The following is a 13,702-nucleotide window of genomic DNA, read 5'->3' as shown; positions in this document are numbered from 1 at the left end:
AGGTGGGAGGAACACTTGGGCCCAGGAATTTGAGGCTGCAGTGAGTCAAGATCACACCACTGCACTCCAGCCTGGGCAACAGAGCAAGACCCTGTCTCAAAAAATAAAATAAAATGTAATATAACAAATGGAGACCTTTTTCCTTCAGATATTTATTTGAAGTAAACCAGCCTCTTAAAATTGGGAATAGTTAACTACAATTGTTAGCTGTTCACTGAACATCTCGAGTGCTTAAGCAAGAAACTACACAATTTCTGAGATGACATGTCTTGCTTTTTCTCACATGTGAAATGACTTTTTCTCACTCTTTTCTCTCATTTGCACATTTCCCCTAAGAAACACTGAAAACTGTCCCCGCTCCCTTCTAGGCAGCAATTCTCTTTTCTTGAAGGTCTCTTTTTCATGAAGTCATGGAAGTCAAAGCACATTATCTAAGAAAAACCTCAGCATTGTGTAAACAAAAGAAGGCAAGTATCAGGCTTCAGACCACAGTATAGAATCATGGTCTTTTTAAAGTGAGAAATACCTTACAGATCATTTGTGGTCACACATTATTTGAATACAGGTAAAACCAGAACATCTCGTTAGAGTTCTTAAGATTAATAACAACATTTGTCTCTCATCCTAAATTCATATATACAGTAGCTGGCAACTTTTCCGCAAGTCCACCTGGTCCCATCTGAAGAAAACCCAATCCAGTCATCGCACATTGGGGTCCTACGGTCTACCACATTCCTCATTCAACGAATATTTACTAAGGATGTATCAAGCACTGGCACTGAGATTTAATCGCTCGGATCTTTTTTGCTCATATTGCTTACAATATTTCTGGGAACTCATGACTTTTTCATATACAATCAATTTTTAAAATATCAGTGAGAAACACTACATATGTGATAGAGGACCGGAATTGCCAGGTAGAGATGGGAGATGGTAGCTGCTTTGGGTTAGTCAGTGTCTCCTCCATCGACTTGGACAAATGTTTACATCGGAGATGATCTGATTCTGGCCCCGACAAGCGCGGGCACCCGTTGCGGAGGGCCGCCCGGATTGCCCCCTGGGCAGTGCGGCCCGGAGGATGCAGACACTGGCCCGGCGGGAGGAGGACGCGGTGCGAGCCGTGCGGCCCCGGGAGGCCGCAGATTGCCGGTCTCCCCGCCGACACCTCGCTTCGGAGGAGGAGAGGAGGCTGCGCAAGGCCTGGCTGGGAGCACCTGCGGCCGCGCGGGGGCGGGAGCCAGGTGGCCTCGGCGCGCCAGCCTCGCCCGGGCACCGAGCAGGAAGTGGCTGCGGCGCGGCCCGGGCGCGGCCTCCTCGCGGTGCAACCGGGCAGGGAGGCGGCCGCAGCCCGAGCCGGAGCCTGAGCGCCGGGAGCGAGACCTCATGGCAGCGTTGGCGCCCGCGGGCCCCGGGGACGCCGCCTCGGCCGCTCTGGACGAGCTGTCACTGAATTTCACGTACGGGGCGCCAGGCGTCGGCAACGGCTCCCTCTCGGGCGCCTGGTACCGCAGGAACCAGGTAAGGGCCGCCCCGCAGCTCCCGCAGCCCGGTGGGGACACGGCCGGGGCGGCTGCCTCCGGGGGCCTCTGCGCCTCGGCCGCTTTCCTGCCAGCTCTCAGGAAGACACCCGGGCTCTCCGAGTGGAAAGAGCTGACATGCGATGTTTCCTGCATTGACCTAAGTCCCCCTCATGTGGGAGCGCGGGGGTCCGCCCAGTCTTCCTCTCCCGGGCACCCGGCACTGGGAGTGGGCGTCCAGGTCCTGGGCCTTGACCTCAGCCACCCGTTTCTGGGCCTCCTGGTCCCGATCCCGCCTCCCCAGCCTGCGTCCGCCCTCTTCTGCCGGAAGGAATCTAGGAGTGTGGGGGCGATTATTCACTCATTTTCACCCCAGGATCCTTTTGCAGTTAAAAGAAAAGAAGAAAAAAAGTGACACCCCGTTGTCAGAAGCAGAAAACTCATTAAGGGCAACCTAATGTCACCTCGCGCAGATGCCCTGCGTGTGTCCCTGGTGTCTCAACACAGCTCTTCCATTTCCGTGCGAGGAACACATTTTCTCAGGTTGCATTTGCAGGACTCTCATTCTTTCCAACCGGCCCTTTGGGAAAACATTGTTAACTTAAACAACGCCAGTTTACACTGGAAATATACATTTAACAAAATCAAAGGGACTTGGAGTCGCCCATTTATTTTTGGCTTGGTTTAAGATGAGGAAGAGCTCTGACCAACCCTTCCTCTAGCAGCATTCATATTGCAACTGAGTTTTATCACGGTGGATTCCAGGCTTCCTCCTGTTTTCATTAAATGTGTTACTTTGTTCTTGTTCTTTAACAAAACCATGGATACTTTTATTTTTGCAACAATATAATCAGAAAATATTTGTTGCTGTTGTTCTAAAGCAGAGAGTTTAACCAATTATCAAAGATTTAGATTCCTTTTATGCCTGAAGTGTTTTAAATGCTAATTTCTGAATGCAGAAGACAATATATTTGTATAAAGAAAAAGTAAGATAAATAAGCATGCTCACTTTATTAGTTTTCAAGAGGGGAGAGTATTGCTTTAAGTCATTTCATCATAAAAGACATAAAAATAGGAAAAATGAGGGTACTCAGAGCCTCTTGATCAGTGTTTGTAATCCATCCCCATTGCTCCTTTCTTCTACAAAGGAATTACAAAGAAAAACATCATTTTTATGGGAACTTGAGTATATCTATTATATTATTCTTATATTAGATGCATTCCCAATGTAAGTTTAAGAATGAGTTATCTATCCCCTCTTGAAAAAAAAAAAATTAGAGGGTTAGTAGATGTGATCATCCAAAAACAGGACATTGTTTTCACAGTGGAAACCTCTGTAGTCATTAGTTTTCTTTGACATTTCCTGGAATTCTTGATTGTCTTGGCTCTCTGATAACCAAACACAGATTATCATGTGACATTAATGCGAGGCAAATAAATACTGTTTGCAAGGCTTAATTTGCCTTTGACTGTGTATTTGTACAGGTTAGAAAGGATGTATCCAGAATGTGCTAATTGAAATTACTGAGCTGACATCTAAACTTTGCTGGTTTGAGATAAGACTGTATCAAGTTTTCCCATTACTGTGCAAATTTAGGCCCTCTTATAAGATGGTGGTATTTTATCTTTTTGGTAATTGCATTTGTGTTAAGCAAAAGTAAAAATTAATTTTTAAAAAGTTCACTCGAGAAGCATTTTATTGAGTGCCTCTGGTGTTGTCCAGGCCAGTAAAAATAAAATTGAGTCTATTTTTTCTTGTCTTTTTTAACACTGAATAGAAATGGCTGAAAATGGGTGTGGTTCCAGAAAAACAAAGTGTGAGATATAAAAGTGTCACTCCCACAATCAAAATGAATGTTGGTTGCTAGCTAGCCACAGCTTAATGATGCTTATTAGCTTGCCTCCATTGGTTTTATCACAACTAAAATATTTGCACAGTGCGTGCTGGCTAATAGCCTAGTTCTCTGTCCCTTTCTCCCTTCCAAAGTGATTATCGTCAAATCTGATCAATTAACCTTACTACATAGAAATAGACAAACTTCCCTGGAATGCTTTCATGTAATAGATGAATGTTTAACAGTGGCCATTTGGAATCAATGTTGTCTAAGGCAAAGATGTGAGTGCTTCCGGAGGAAGAAATCTCAAAGCAACTCAAAAGTAGTAGTTCAGTGGGGGAAGATGTCTTAGGAGCAGGGAGGTAAGGTCTTTGCCCTTTGCACTACTCAGATGCTGTGTGCTTGGTGAAAAGCCTGGCCTATAGAAGTGACAGAGTTGTGCCAGGTAAACAAAGGGCACTTTATGTTTGATCCACAAGTTTTCAGTAGAGAAGGATAATGTTCCCAAGATGTTTATTGAGCTCTGTGCTATGTACAAAGCACTGCAGGGATATTCAATATAGTGCAAGACCCAAACTCTTCCTTCTGTGAATATTATTAGGTGTTTGGGAAAATGAGCTATGTAAGTAATGCCAAAACAAGGCAGTATGTTGTAAGTGTCATGTGAGTGATATAAAGTCCTATGGAAATTCAGAGCAAGGGGGCATTTGGCTGGCCATCAGTGATGCTTTGTGGAGAGGTGGAGCTGGACAGTTAAAGATGGACAGGGTTTCATTGATAGGCATGCACAGTGTAGGGCATTTCAGGAAAGGAAAAAGCTCAGGGACCCAGGAGCAGCCCTCATGGCCTGGACAGGTGCCTTTCTGAATATTTTCCTTCCTAGAGTACAGTTCAGCTATCATTGTGGTTGCAGTGGAAGATGGAGACTGACTACAAGGTGGAAACATGTTTTGGGGTCTTGGATATAGCCATGGATTGCCTTGAAGGACTGGTGACAAAGTTTAGACTTTACCTTGTAGACAGTGGGGAGCCATTGAAGATTTTTTTTGAGAAAGAGTACAGGAATCAAAGCAAATTAAATTTTAAAAATTTAAATTAAGGCTAGCCGGATCCAGAGTTTTCAAACTGGCCAGCTGTGGACTCAATCCAGCCTATAGATACATCTTATTTGGCCGGCAGAGAGGCTTCAAAATCTTCAATACATTGCCAGCACTTTAAAATGAGAAGATTAAATACAAAATTTCAAGTTACCATAATCTCTTTAAATATTAGGAGTTCCAGCAACACTGGGCCTTTTCCCCCACATGATCACTGAGCTGGATATCATGTTTAAAGCAAGCTGTGCTTCCTGCTGTAGCTCTCTTGCTTCTCTTTTCTTTTACCTACTGACTCCCACACGCATTTTTTTTAAATTTTTAATTTTTATGGATACATAATAGTTGTACATATTTATGTGGTCCATGTGAAATTTCAAAACATAGGCATTTAATGTGCAACCAGTGCTAGAGTCTGTCACCTCTGCTGTTAACTAGCATACTTGGACAGGTCACTTAATTTCTCTGGACGTCAGTTTCCTTATTGGTAAAAATTAGAGTTGAACCAAAAGATCTCCAGCTTCCCTCATGCTATGTGGTTGAATAAATAAGGGACAAACCAGCAAGGTTTGTAGAGAGAATGGATAGAAGAGGGAAAATGTGGGAAATAATGGGAAGGAGGATTTTGTTGTTGGTTCTTTAAATTTATGCATATTGTTAAATGTCTAAATTCACAAGGACATGGTCAGAAAGGTTTTTTCTGCATAGGGTGAGATGAAACTTCAGGATTTTTTATGCCCTTTCTTTGAACTTTTGATATTCAATGGCTTGGATTTTAAAGTCAACATATTTAAGGGAAAATTGATACAACTTGGCAGGGAGGAGGACAGCAAGGAGACGGACATTTGTTATGCATTTACTGTGTGACACTTTATAGCTGTTATCTCATTTGAGCCCCCCTCAGCCTCGTAAGGTATGTATTATCCTCACTGCTCATGTAAGGAAACTTGTGTTAAATAACTTGCCCCGAGATCTTACAGCAAGTGGGTTTAACTGCAAAACTACTTTTATTCCATGCCTGAAGGCCATCGCTAGAAACTAAGGCTTGAAAACAATGTGATAAGAGTCCATGTGAAGGGAAAATGATTAAGCCTTCTCTCTTGCTGGTCTTGAGAAAAATCATGCTGAGTTTTATATTACCCTTTTATTAATTTTGCTTTGCTACCATCTATCTCTTTTCTGCTAGTAGCTGCATATGACTATCTCTTAAAGAAAGAATAGTGCAAAACTTTCAAATTGCTGGTCCTTTCCATTTCCTTCCTAAGAAAAATCCTTTTTCTATTTTGTTTTGTTCATACTTGATTTTGTTCCCTTTGTTATGTATCCAATGTGATATTTTTTCCTTTATCAGATTTTCTAGGAGATGTACGTATAAGGCAGCAAGAAGCCAAACATGGTAGCTTGTGCCTGTAGTCCCAGCTACTCAGGAGGCTGAGACAGGAGGAGCTCTTGAGTCCAAGAGTTCAAGACCAGCCTGGGCAACATAGCATCATGATGTCCCTTAAAAAAAAAAAAAAAAAAGCAAGAAGAGAGAGGGAGGAAGAGAGAGATTATGTCAAAGCAACTGTTCAAAACTTTTGTAAATCAATAAATAAGTCCCCTGGCCCTTGTTAGAGGAACTGAGTTTTAATATACTTGTGTGTGTGGCAGACCAGATATTTTAATTTAAATCTACCTGATACCCTCCTTATGGCTTGAGTAATACTACATAGTTATAATATTCACATTGAGGCAATCAGCCAAATGCAGGCTATGGGAAAGTGCCAGTTTACAGCACACATGGCCTGGTTTCTTAAAAAATCATTCTGATAAGGAAAAACGGGGAAAAAATAGATAGTTGGATGACCTATCGATTAAAATAGACCTAAAAGACACAGCAGAAAAAGACACCATTTACTATAGCATTTAGGGTTTCTTAAAAAATCATTTTTATGAGGAGAAAAGCGGAAAAAATGGGTAGTTGGATGACCTATAGATTAAAATAGACCTAAAAGACACAGCAGAAAAAGACACCATTTACTATAGTATTTAGGGGCACACGTTTGGGTGATAAAGCTGTAAGAAAAAGCTAGAAAGTGATTGCCACAAAGTCAGGCCACCAATTCCTTTGGGGAAGGGAGAGGGTTGTGATGGGAGGAGGAAAAGGGAGGGTTTGGGTGGGGACCCAATTTCTATTCTTGATCTGGATATTTTCCTTATGATAATTTATTGTAGTAATTTACTCATCAAAATAATTATCTTCACAGTTGTCTATATAATTTTTAAAACCTTAAAAAATAATACTAACATTGCTATGACTATTCAGTTTGCATGCTTCATCTAGGTAGCATGGGAAATGGTATGTCATAATCATTTTGTTAGTTTATGAGAATTAAACAATTTGTTTTTCCAATTGTTCCAATTTTCCAATGTTGATGACTGTTCACACTGACATTTGAGAACTTACCTTGGAAAGGTTGATATTCCCCAAAGCTATCCTTTTTGTTTCTGTATTGTGCTGTTATAAAAGCTTGGACTTTAGTGGGTGTGTTGCCAAGTTTCTCGATTTCTCCATTTCTTGGCTTTCTCTATATAAATGGAAATAATAATAATACATATGTACCTTACAGAGTTGTTGTAGGCACAAAATAAGATAATGCATGTCAAATAGTTAGCAAAATGCCAGACACATAGCAAGTACCCAATAAACACTAGCTATTATTACATTGTAATCAACCTATATTATAGGAAATGTCATAAAAATGTATATCTAATAATCAGTAATTTTTGGATTCAGCTCATTGCAAATGGAAATAAGAAAAATTATGTCAGTTATTTGATGTAACTTTGCTTTCTTTAAACCATAACCACTATTTCTCTGCATCTAGTGCCTTCCTCACTCTCTTTGATGTTTGCCTCCCTTTCAGTCACATTTCAGAACACTTCCTAAGGAGAGTAATTTTCTAATCAGAGCCCTTGATAGCTCGAAGTACTAAGGCAGAGATTCTTCCCATGTCTTCAGCCACTTTCCAGACTTCCAGATTGGAAAGGTGGTGAGTGTAGCACTGGGAACAGCTGATAGAGGTGTTTGGTGGCAGTAATGTCATCATATTTCATAGGCCCTGACTGTAGTTTAACCAACCAGAAGAACCACCACCCCAGCCTAGGAAAGCTCATTTAGTGTTAACATAAGACTTTGTGCCATTTATTTTAGCTTTTTTTTTCTTTCCTGAAAGACCGATATTCCTCTATTCCATTTATAACTTCTGTTAACTGCCCCCTTCCCCATCCTATATTCCAATAGACTTACATTTTACATAAAGTCAAATCTCTTCACCCAGTCTGTCATGGCCCACCAAAGCATCCAATTGCATGAGGCCTGGCAGATAGCACTCTACTGCCCCTCCATATAGCTCTCAGGATGTACACACTACACATTTGCCGCACCGTGTCACTTTCCCAGCCCTTGGTCACTCTTAATGTGTTTTTGTTTTGTTTTGTTTTGTTTTTTTAGACAGAGTCTCACTCTGTCACCCAGGCTGGAGTGCAGTTGCAGTTGTATGATCTCAGCTCACTGCACCCTCTGCCTCGTGGGTTCAAGTGATTCTCCTGCCTCAGCCTCCTGAGTAGCTGGGGCTACAGGCATGTGCCACCATGCCCAGATAATTTTTGTATTTTTAGTAGAGATGGGGTTTTACCATGTTGGCCAGGCTGGTCTTGAGCTCCTGACCTCAGATGATCCACCCACCTCAGCCTCCCAAAGTGCTGGGATTACAGTTATGAGCCACCGTGCCTAGCCTCAACATGGTATCTTGCCATCTTTGGCACATATCAAGAGATGCTGACTGATCCCTAATGTAAGTATAGGCTGATATATATTTAGTTATGAGCTCCATGCCTCACTGAAGATTGTGTTTGTCCCAACATGACTTCTTCAGAGACCCACCCTGAGCTTGGCAGGTCATACCAGGTCTGCATAAAATGAGTGTCTGGCTGCTTGCCTGTGGCCTCAGCACTGGTTCCCTAAATCACCTTAGTCTTTTTCATGCTGCTATAATAGTATACCACAGACTGGGTAATTGATAAACAATAGAAGTTTATTTGGCTGATGGTTCTGGAGGCTGAGAAGTCCAAGGTCTAGGGGCTGCATCTGGTGAGGGCCTTCTTGCTGTGTCATAACATGAGGGAAGGCATCAAATGGTGAAAGAATGTGCAAGAGAAAGCAAGAGAGGGCCAAAGTTGCTTTTATAAGAAACCTACTCCAGACACAAAGACATTAATCCGCTCATGAAGGCAGAGCCCTCATGACCTAATCACCTCATAAAGGTCACACCCTTCAATACTGTTGCATTGGGGATTAAGTTTCCAACACATGAACTTTGGGGGACACATTTAAACCATTTCATCACTTGACCCCACTTCACCTTCTTTGCAACTCTCAAATTGTTTCCTCCCTCAGGAACTTGGACCATTGGCCTGATTTCTTTAGCTTGCAAGAGGAGTCAGTCTCTCTTCCGGTCTTTGAACTTGGCTTCCCTACCATGAATGCTTTGTAAGTTAAGAGGCTTTAGGTTGCAAGTTACACACACAAAAAAAAAAAAAAAAAAAAGAAGAAGAAGAAGAAGAAGGAAAGACTTAAATAAGAAAAGAAAGTAATCCATTTGGATGATGTAAAAGGTCAGAAAAACTCTGGGTTCAGTCAACCCTCCATCCGGGGGGCTTTAAAAATATGCTGAATGCTCAGTTTCTCACTCTCATTTTCAACTTTTGTTCTTCAGAGTTGTTGGTTCCACTTTTGTCAGGCTCACCCCTCTAGGGTACATACTTCCTTTCACCCCGCTGGAAGAAAGAGCTTGACTTTCTCAGCCACTAACGAAAAAACATGGGCTTTAGTCTGATTGGATGATGTTAAGACCATGTCCTATCTCATACCAGTCACCAAGGTTGGAGTTACTGGACTTAGTGTTCCCAAAGCACATGGGCACCCTTGAGAAGGACTGGACACCCACCTGAAATAGGAGTCCTGTAACCAAGAGAAAAGGGCACTGTATGCCTCAACAGCAATCCCCCCGCAGGTGGGCTCAAGTCCTCCTCCTGTGGAGTTTTGTCTTCATGGGACATCCTTGGGCTAACACCACTCCCAGCTCACCCAGGACCTTTCATTTCTGTGTCCTGGCTCACATGAGCGGCTCCCCAGAATAACTCACTCACTTGGCCTTGTCTTTGTTGGTGGGACCTGAACAGTAATCTCCTTAGAAGCTTAGATTATAGGTTTAATTTCTGAAGTATTTTCAAAAGCATCATCCCTAAGCAGTAACTATTTCCAAGTTCTAAATATATCTCCCCCTGCCCCCAAGAAATTCTAGAAAGGCCTCTGCTCATTCCTATTGATAGAAAAAGTAAAGGGAAGAAATGGCAAAGGCAGTATCCTCTGCTTGGTCTCTATCTAGCTTATTCTTGCTAGGCAAGTTCTTATCAACAAACACCTCTTCAGTAGGTAGGACAAGTTTAGCATATTTAGGTGACTTAGGTTATGGTGTGCAAATACAATGCTGTATGGAGTCCTAGGGGTCATGTTAGCATTGTGAATATCTCATTCAAGTTTGAGGTGATTCCTGGGAATTCTGGGGGTCTTTATTTCCTCTTCAGCCTCTGGACTTGCAGGGCTCTGATTGTTCCAGGGCTGTTTTGGGGGCTGTCTGTATTGTGTTCCCTCTTACCACAGTTCACATTAGGCTGGGTCAGTGAATCAACGAAGGCCCAAAATGCAACCAACTTTCCATTCAAGAAAAATCGTAAGCAGAGAGTCCTTCTCTATAAGGCAGTGTTACCAAAGAAGTCAGAAAACATGGACTATGACCTCAAAAAGTAGCTGCATTTTTTGTGATATACATTGTGTGTGTGTGTGAGAGAGAGAGAGAGAGACAGAGAGAGAGGGAGAGAGAAAGAGGATGCCTTAGAAATACTTGAAAAACATTTGAAAAAGTGGTTAGAAGTCACCCCCTTATATAACCTGGTGAGTTATTTATGTTAAACTTCCAGAACTAACATGGTTCTGTTTTGTGATTGTGAATAAGAGAGCCAAAACAGAAGAGGAAAGATTGTGACATACATTTGGATATGGCTGCTGGAGTCACAATGGTAGAGAAATGGGCAGTTCTTTGTGAGCAAGATTCGACCCAAATAAGAATTGCCATCAGTGAATCCTGTGGGTGTCATATGAGCATTGACCATGAGGTGTGTTGGGACCTGGCTGCTATGCCAGTGGGATGTGAGGCTTTTGCCAGGAATAGGGGTCTTAGGGATGAGGAAATATGCTTGGCTGTGAGAATTGGCCCTTTAGAGGTTGTGAAGAGCCCAAGTCACAATGTCTAAGGGGTATAGCAAACTTGAAATTGATTCCTGACTCAATTTCAGAAAGGTCTAATCTGGTGGGTACTGAGGGCATCAGGAGTCTCTGGCAGAGATCAGTGAGTGAGTGGCAACATCATCACAATCCCTCCCCATATCAAGGCAAAGACTCACCTGGTGGCTGACACCTGATATAGGCTGTAGAGTTTAGTCTTTGGGGAAAGATGCTGACAAAATACTGTTAGAGTTCAAGGCAGGCATTGCTCCCAAATAGAGTATGCACTCCGGAGACCCAGGCAGGTGTGGGGTAGAGCGATGCAGGTGACAGAGCTCACAGCATCCAGCTTTTGCAAAGGAAGCCTTGTTCCAAACCTGGGCTGGGCCTGCAAAAGGTGGCCTGCAATCCTGCTTCTTTGGAAACAAAGGATTATGGGTTGTTAAAACTATTATAATAAACATATTCTTGTAAAACATGAAAGTTATAAGGCCCTATATTGACCTGGACATAGACAGTGGCATTCTTTGTGTTCAGCATGTCTGTTTTTGTTTCAAAAACTTCCTCTCCAGTATTATACAGGATTAAGCTGTTTTGTAGTAGAACCAAGTTTAAGACTTCCTTAACTGGAATCTCACCTTTTCTCGACTATTGTTGCTCCCCATTTAACAAAGTGTTAAAAGCCCTCAAAGGGTGTGTTATTAAATATATTGCTTTTTCCATAAATTTGCTCTGCTGAGACTTACATTTCTCAGAAATGAAAAAACCTGGTGGCTTCTTAGCAAAACTCAGGCTTATTTTTAATGAAATTTTGTTTTTAAAAATAAAGAATGTACAATTATATAAATAAATGTGTTCCCTAGTAAAAGACAAATGTAATCATTCTTAATTGCATGGGAAGGCAATATGTTGGGGTTTTCTGCCTAGGCTTTAAGGTTGATTAAAAATTGGCATGAAACAGCTTGTAGAATAGCAACGATGTACTGTGTTATGTAACCCTGAGCCTTTATGTTGGCTTTTAAATAACCCGATTTGGATCTGGTGTCATATGATTTTCTCAGGATAGGAACCCAATAACCCAATAGCATACAATAACCAAGATAACAAATTAAAAATCTGCTCCTGACTGAAAATGTTTCTTTCTTTTTCACATATAGGATTATAGTTTTAACTCGGCTTGTGTTAGTATTGCAGACAACTCAATTATCTACAAGAATGAAGGAGATTAGTGGTAAAAATAGCACAACCCACCCAGTAATCTAAAAAGCATTACCGTATTTCAGGTTGTCTCCTATGTTTGCTGTTATGAATATTGTTTCTTTTTTCTTTTCTTTTTTGTTGTTAGAGACAGGGTCTCACTCTGTTGCCCAGGCTGGAGTGCAGTGGTACAATCATAGCTCACTGCAGCCTCAAACTCCTGGGGTGAAGTGATCTTCCCACCTCAGCCTCCTGAGTAGCCGGGACTACAGATGTGTGCCACCACGTCCAGCTAGTGTTGTTTCTTTAGGACCCTGTTTTAATTAACTATCCTCATCGCCCCTACTTCTTGTCTGAACTCCTAGATCGATCTCCTGCTTGGTCTTCCTGTTCCCTGGTCTCCTTGCCAGTCCATCCTCCACACTGCAGCTAGGATGAGTCTTCCAAAAGCCAAATCTGGACTTAGCCTTCTCTAGTTTGTGTCTTTGTGTTCTTTGAGTTCCTTGTGTCTTAGCACCGCCTACAGATCCGTGGCACAAAACGTCTCCTGCTTGCCTCTCCAGACCAGCTATACTGCAGTCCTCTGCTTTCAGAGGACTCTGCTTTCAGGCCTGCAGGGCACCTTGTTTGCTGCACCTTGGGCCCCTGTACCTGCTCTGCCCTTAGCCCAATGCACTTACCCTGGTGAGATATCATCCTGTGAGGCTTCCCTAACTCCATCCCTGGAGTAGGCTGAACAAAGACCCCCCAGCAAAAGATATCTGCATCTAGATCCCAAAGTCTTCCTCGAATGTTACCTTGCATGGCAAAAAGAGAACTTTGCAGATGGGATTCAAGTAAGGATCTTGGGATGGAGAGAGTGTCCTGGCTCACCCAGGTGGGCCTAAATGCTATCACAGGTATCCTCCTGACTCCTTGATTTCAGCCCAACAAAGTTGAGTTTGGACTTCTAGCCTCCAGAACTGTGAGAGAATAAATTGTGTTATGTTAAGCCACCATGTTTTGTGGTAATTTGGTACAACGGCCACAGCAAACAAGTACAGTCCCCACCCTAGACAGATTTGTACTCTGTCTTCTCTATTCCCTGGGGTTCTGCGGAGCACACCTCTATTAGAGACTGAACAGGCTGTGCTCTGCTTGTTAGTGGTTGCTTTCTCTACTTCTTCTCAGCTTCCCTTTTAAAATTTTTTAATTTTTAATTTTTGTGAGTACCTAGTAGGTATGTATATTTATGGGGTACATGAGATGTCTTGATGCAGGCATGCAATGTTTAATAATCACATCATGGAGAATGGGGAATCCATCCCCTCAAGCTTTTATAATTGTGTTACAAACAATCCAGTTATACTTTTTTAGTTATTTTTAAATGCACATTTAAGTTATTGTTGGCTGGAGTCACCCTGTTGTGCTATCAGATAGTTGGTCTTACTCATTCTTCCTGTTTTTTGGTATCCATTAACCATCCCCACCTCACCACCTCCTACCCCAGTACCCTTCCCAGCCTCTAGTAACCATCCTTCTACTCCTTCTGAGCTTCTTGGTGGGTACTTTGCATCCTTGATTCCTGACAGAGGGCCTAACATTTAGCGGTTGCTGAACGAATACCAAATGGATGCATGACTGGATGGATAACGTCCTGATGTGAGCTTGCTGAAGTTGTCTGTCCCCTACATCTCTCCTCTTCTCTCTGATCATTTTCATTTCACGTCCTTTCCCTCTACATAGTGTGTTTTT

The 13,702-nt window shown here is 42.4% G+C and overlaps 1 protein-coding gene across 3 annotated transcripts in view; it reads left to right on the top strand.

Moving 5' to 3' along the window:
• Window positions 1-1,179: 1,179 nt before the first annotated feature.
• NIPAL2 (NIPA like domain containing 2) overlaps window positions 1,180-13,702 on the top strand; it is a 100,314-nt gene continuing 87,791 nt past the window's right edge. For 2 of the 3 annotated variants that reach the window (XM_009213406.4, XM_009213405.4), the window contains exon 1: window positions 1,285-1,518. In XM_009213406.4, coding sequence (XP_009211670.1) covers window positions 1,384-1,518 — 135 coding nt within the window. In that variant the 5' untranslated portion in view covers window positions 1,285-1,383. Of the gene's footprint in view, window positions 1,519-13,702 lie in introns of all 3 variants that reach the window. The other variant, XM_003903008.5, reaches the window with a different exon arrangement.

This window comes from Papio anubis, chromosome 8, assembly GCF_008728515.1.
Source record: "Papio anubis isolate 15944 chromosome 8, Panubis1.0, whole genome shotgun sequence".
NCBI classification, from domain to species: Eukaryota; Metazoa; Chordata; class Mammalia; order Primates; family Cercopithecidae; genus Papio; species Papio anubis.
This window is presented reverse-complemented; position numbering and strand designations above follow the sequence as displayed.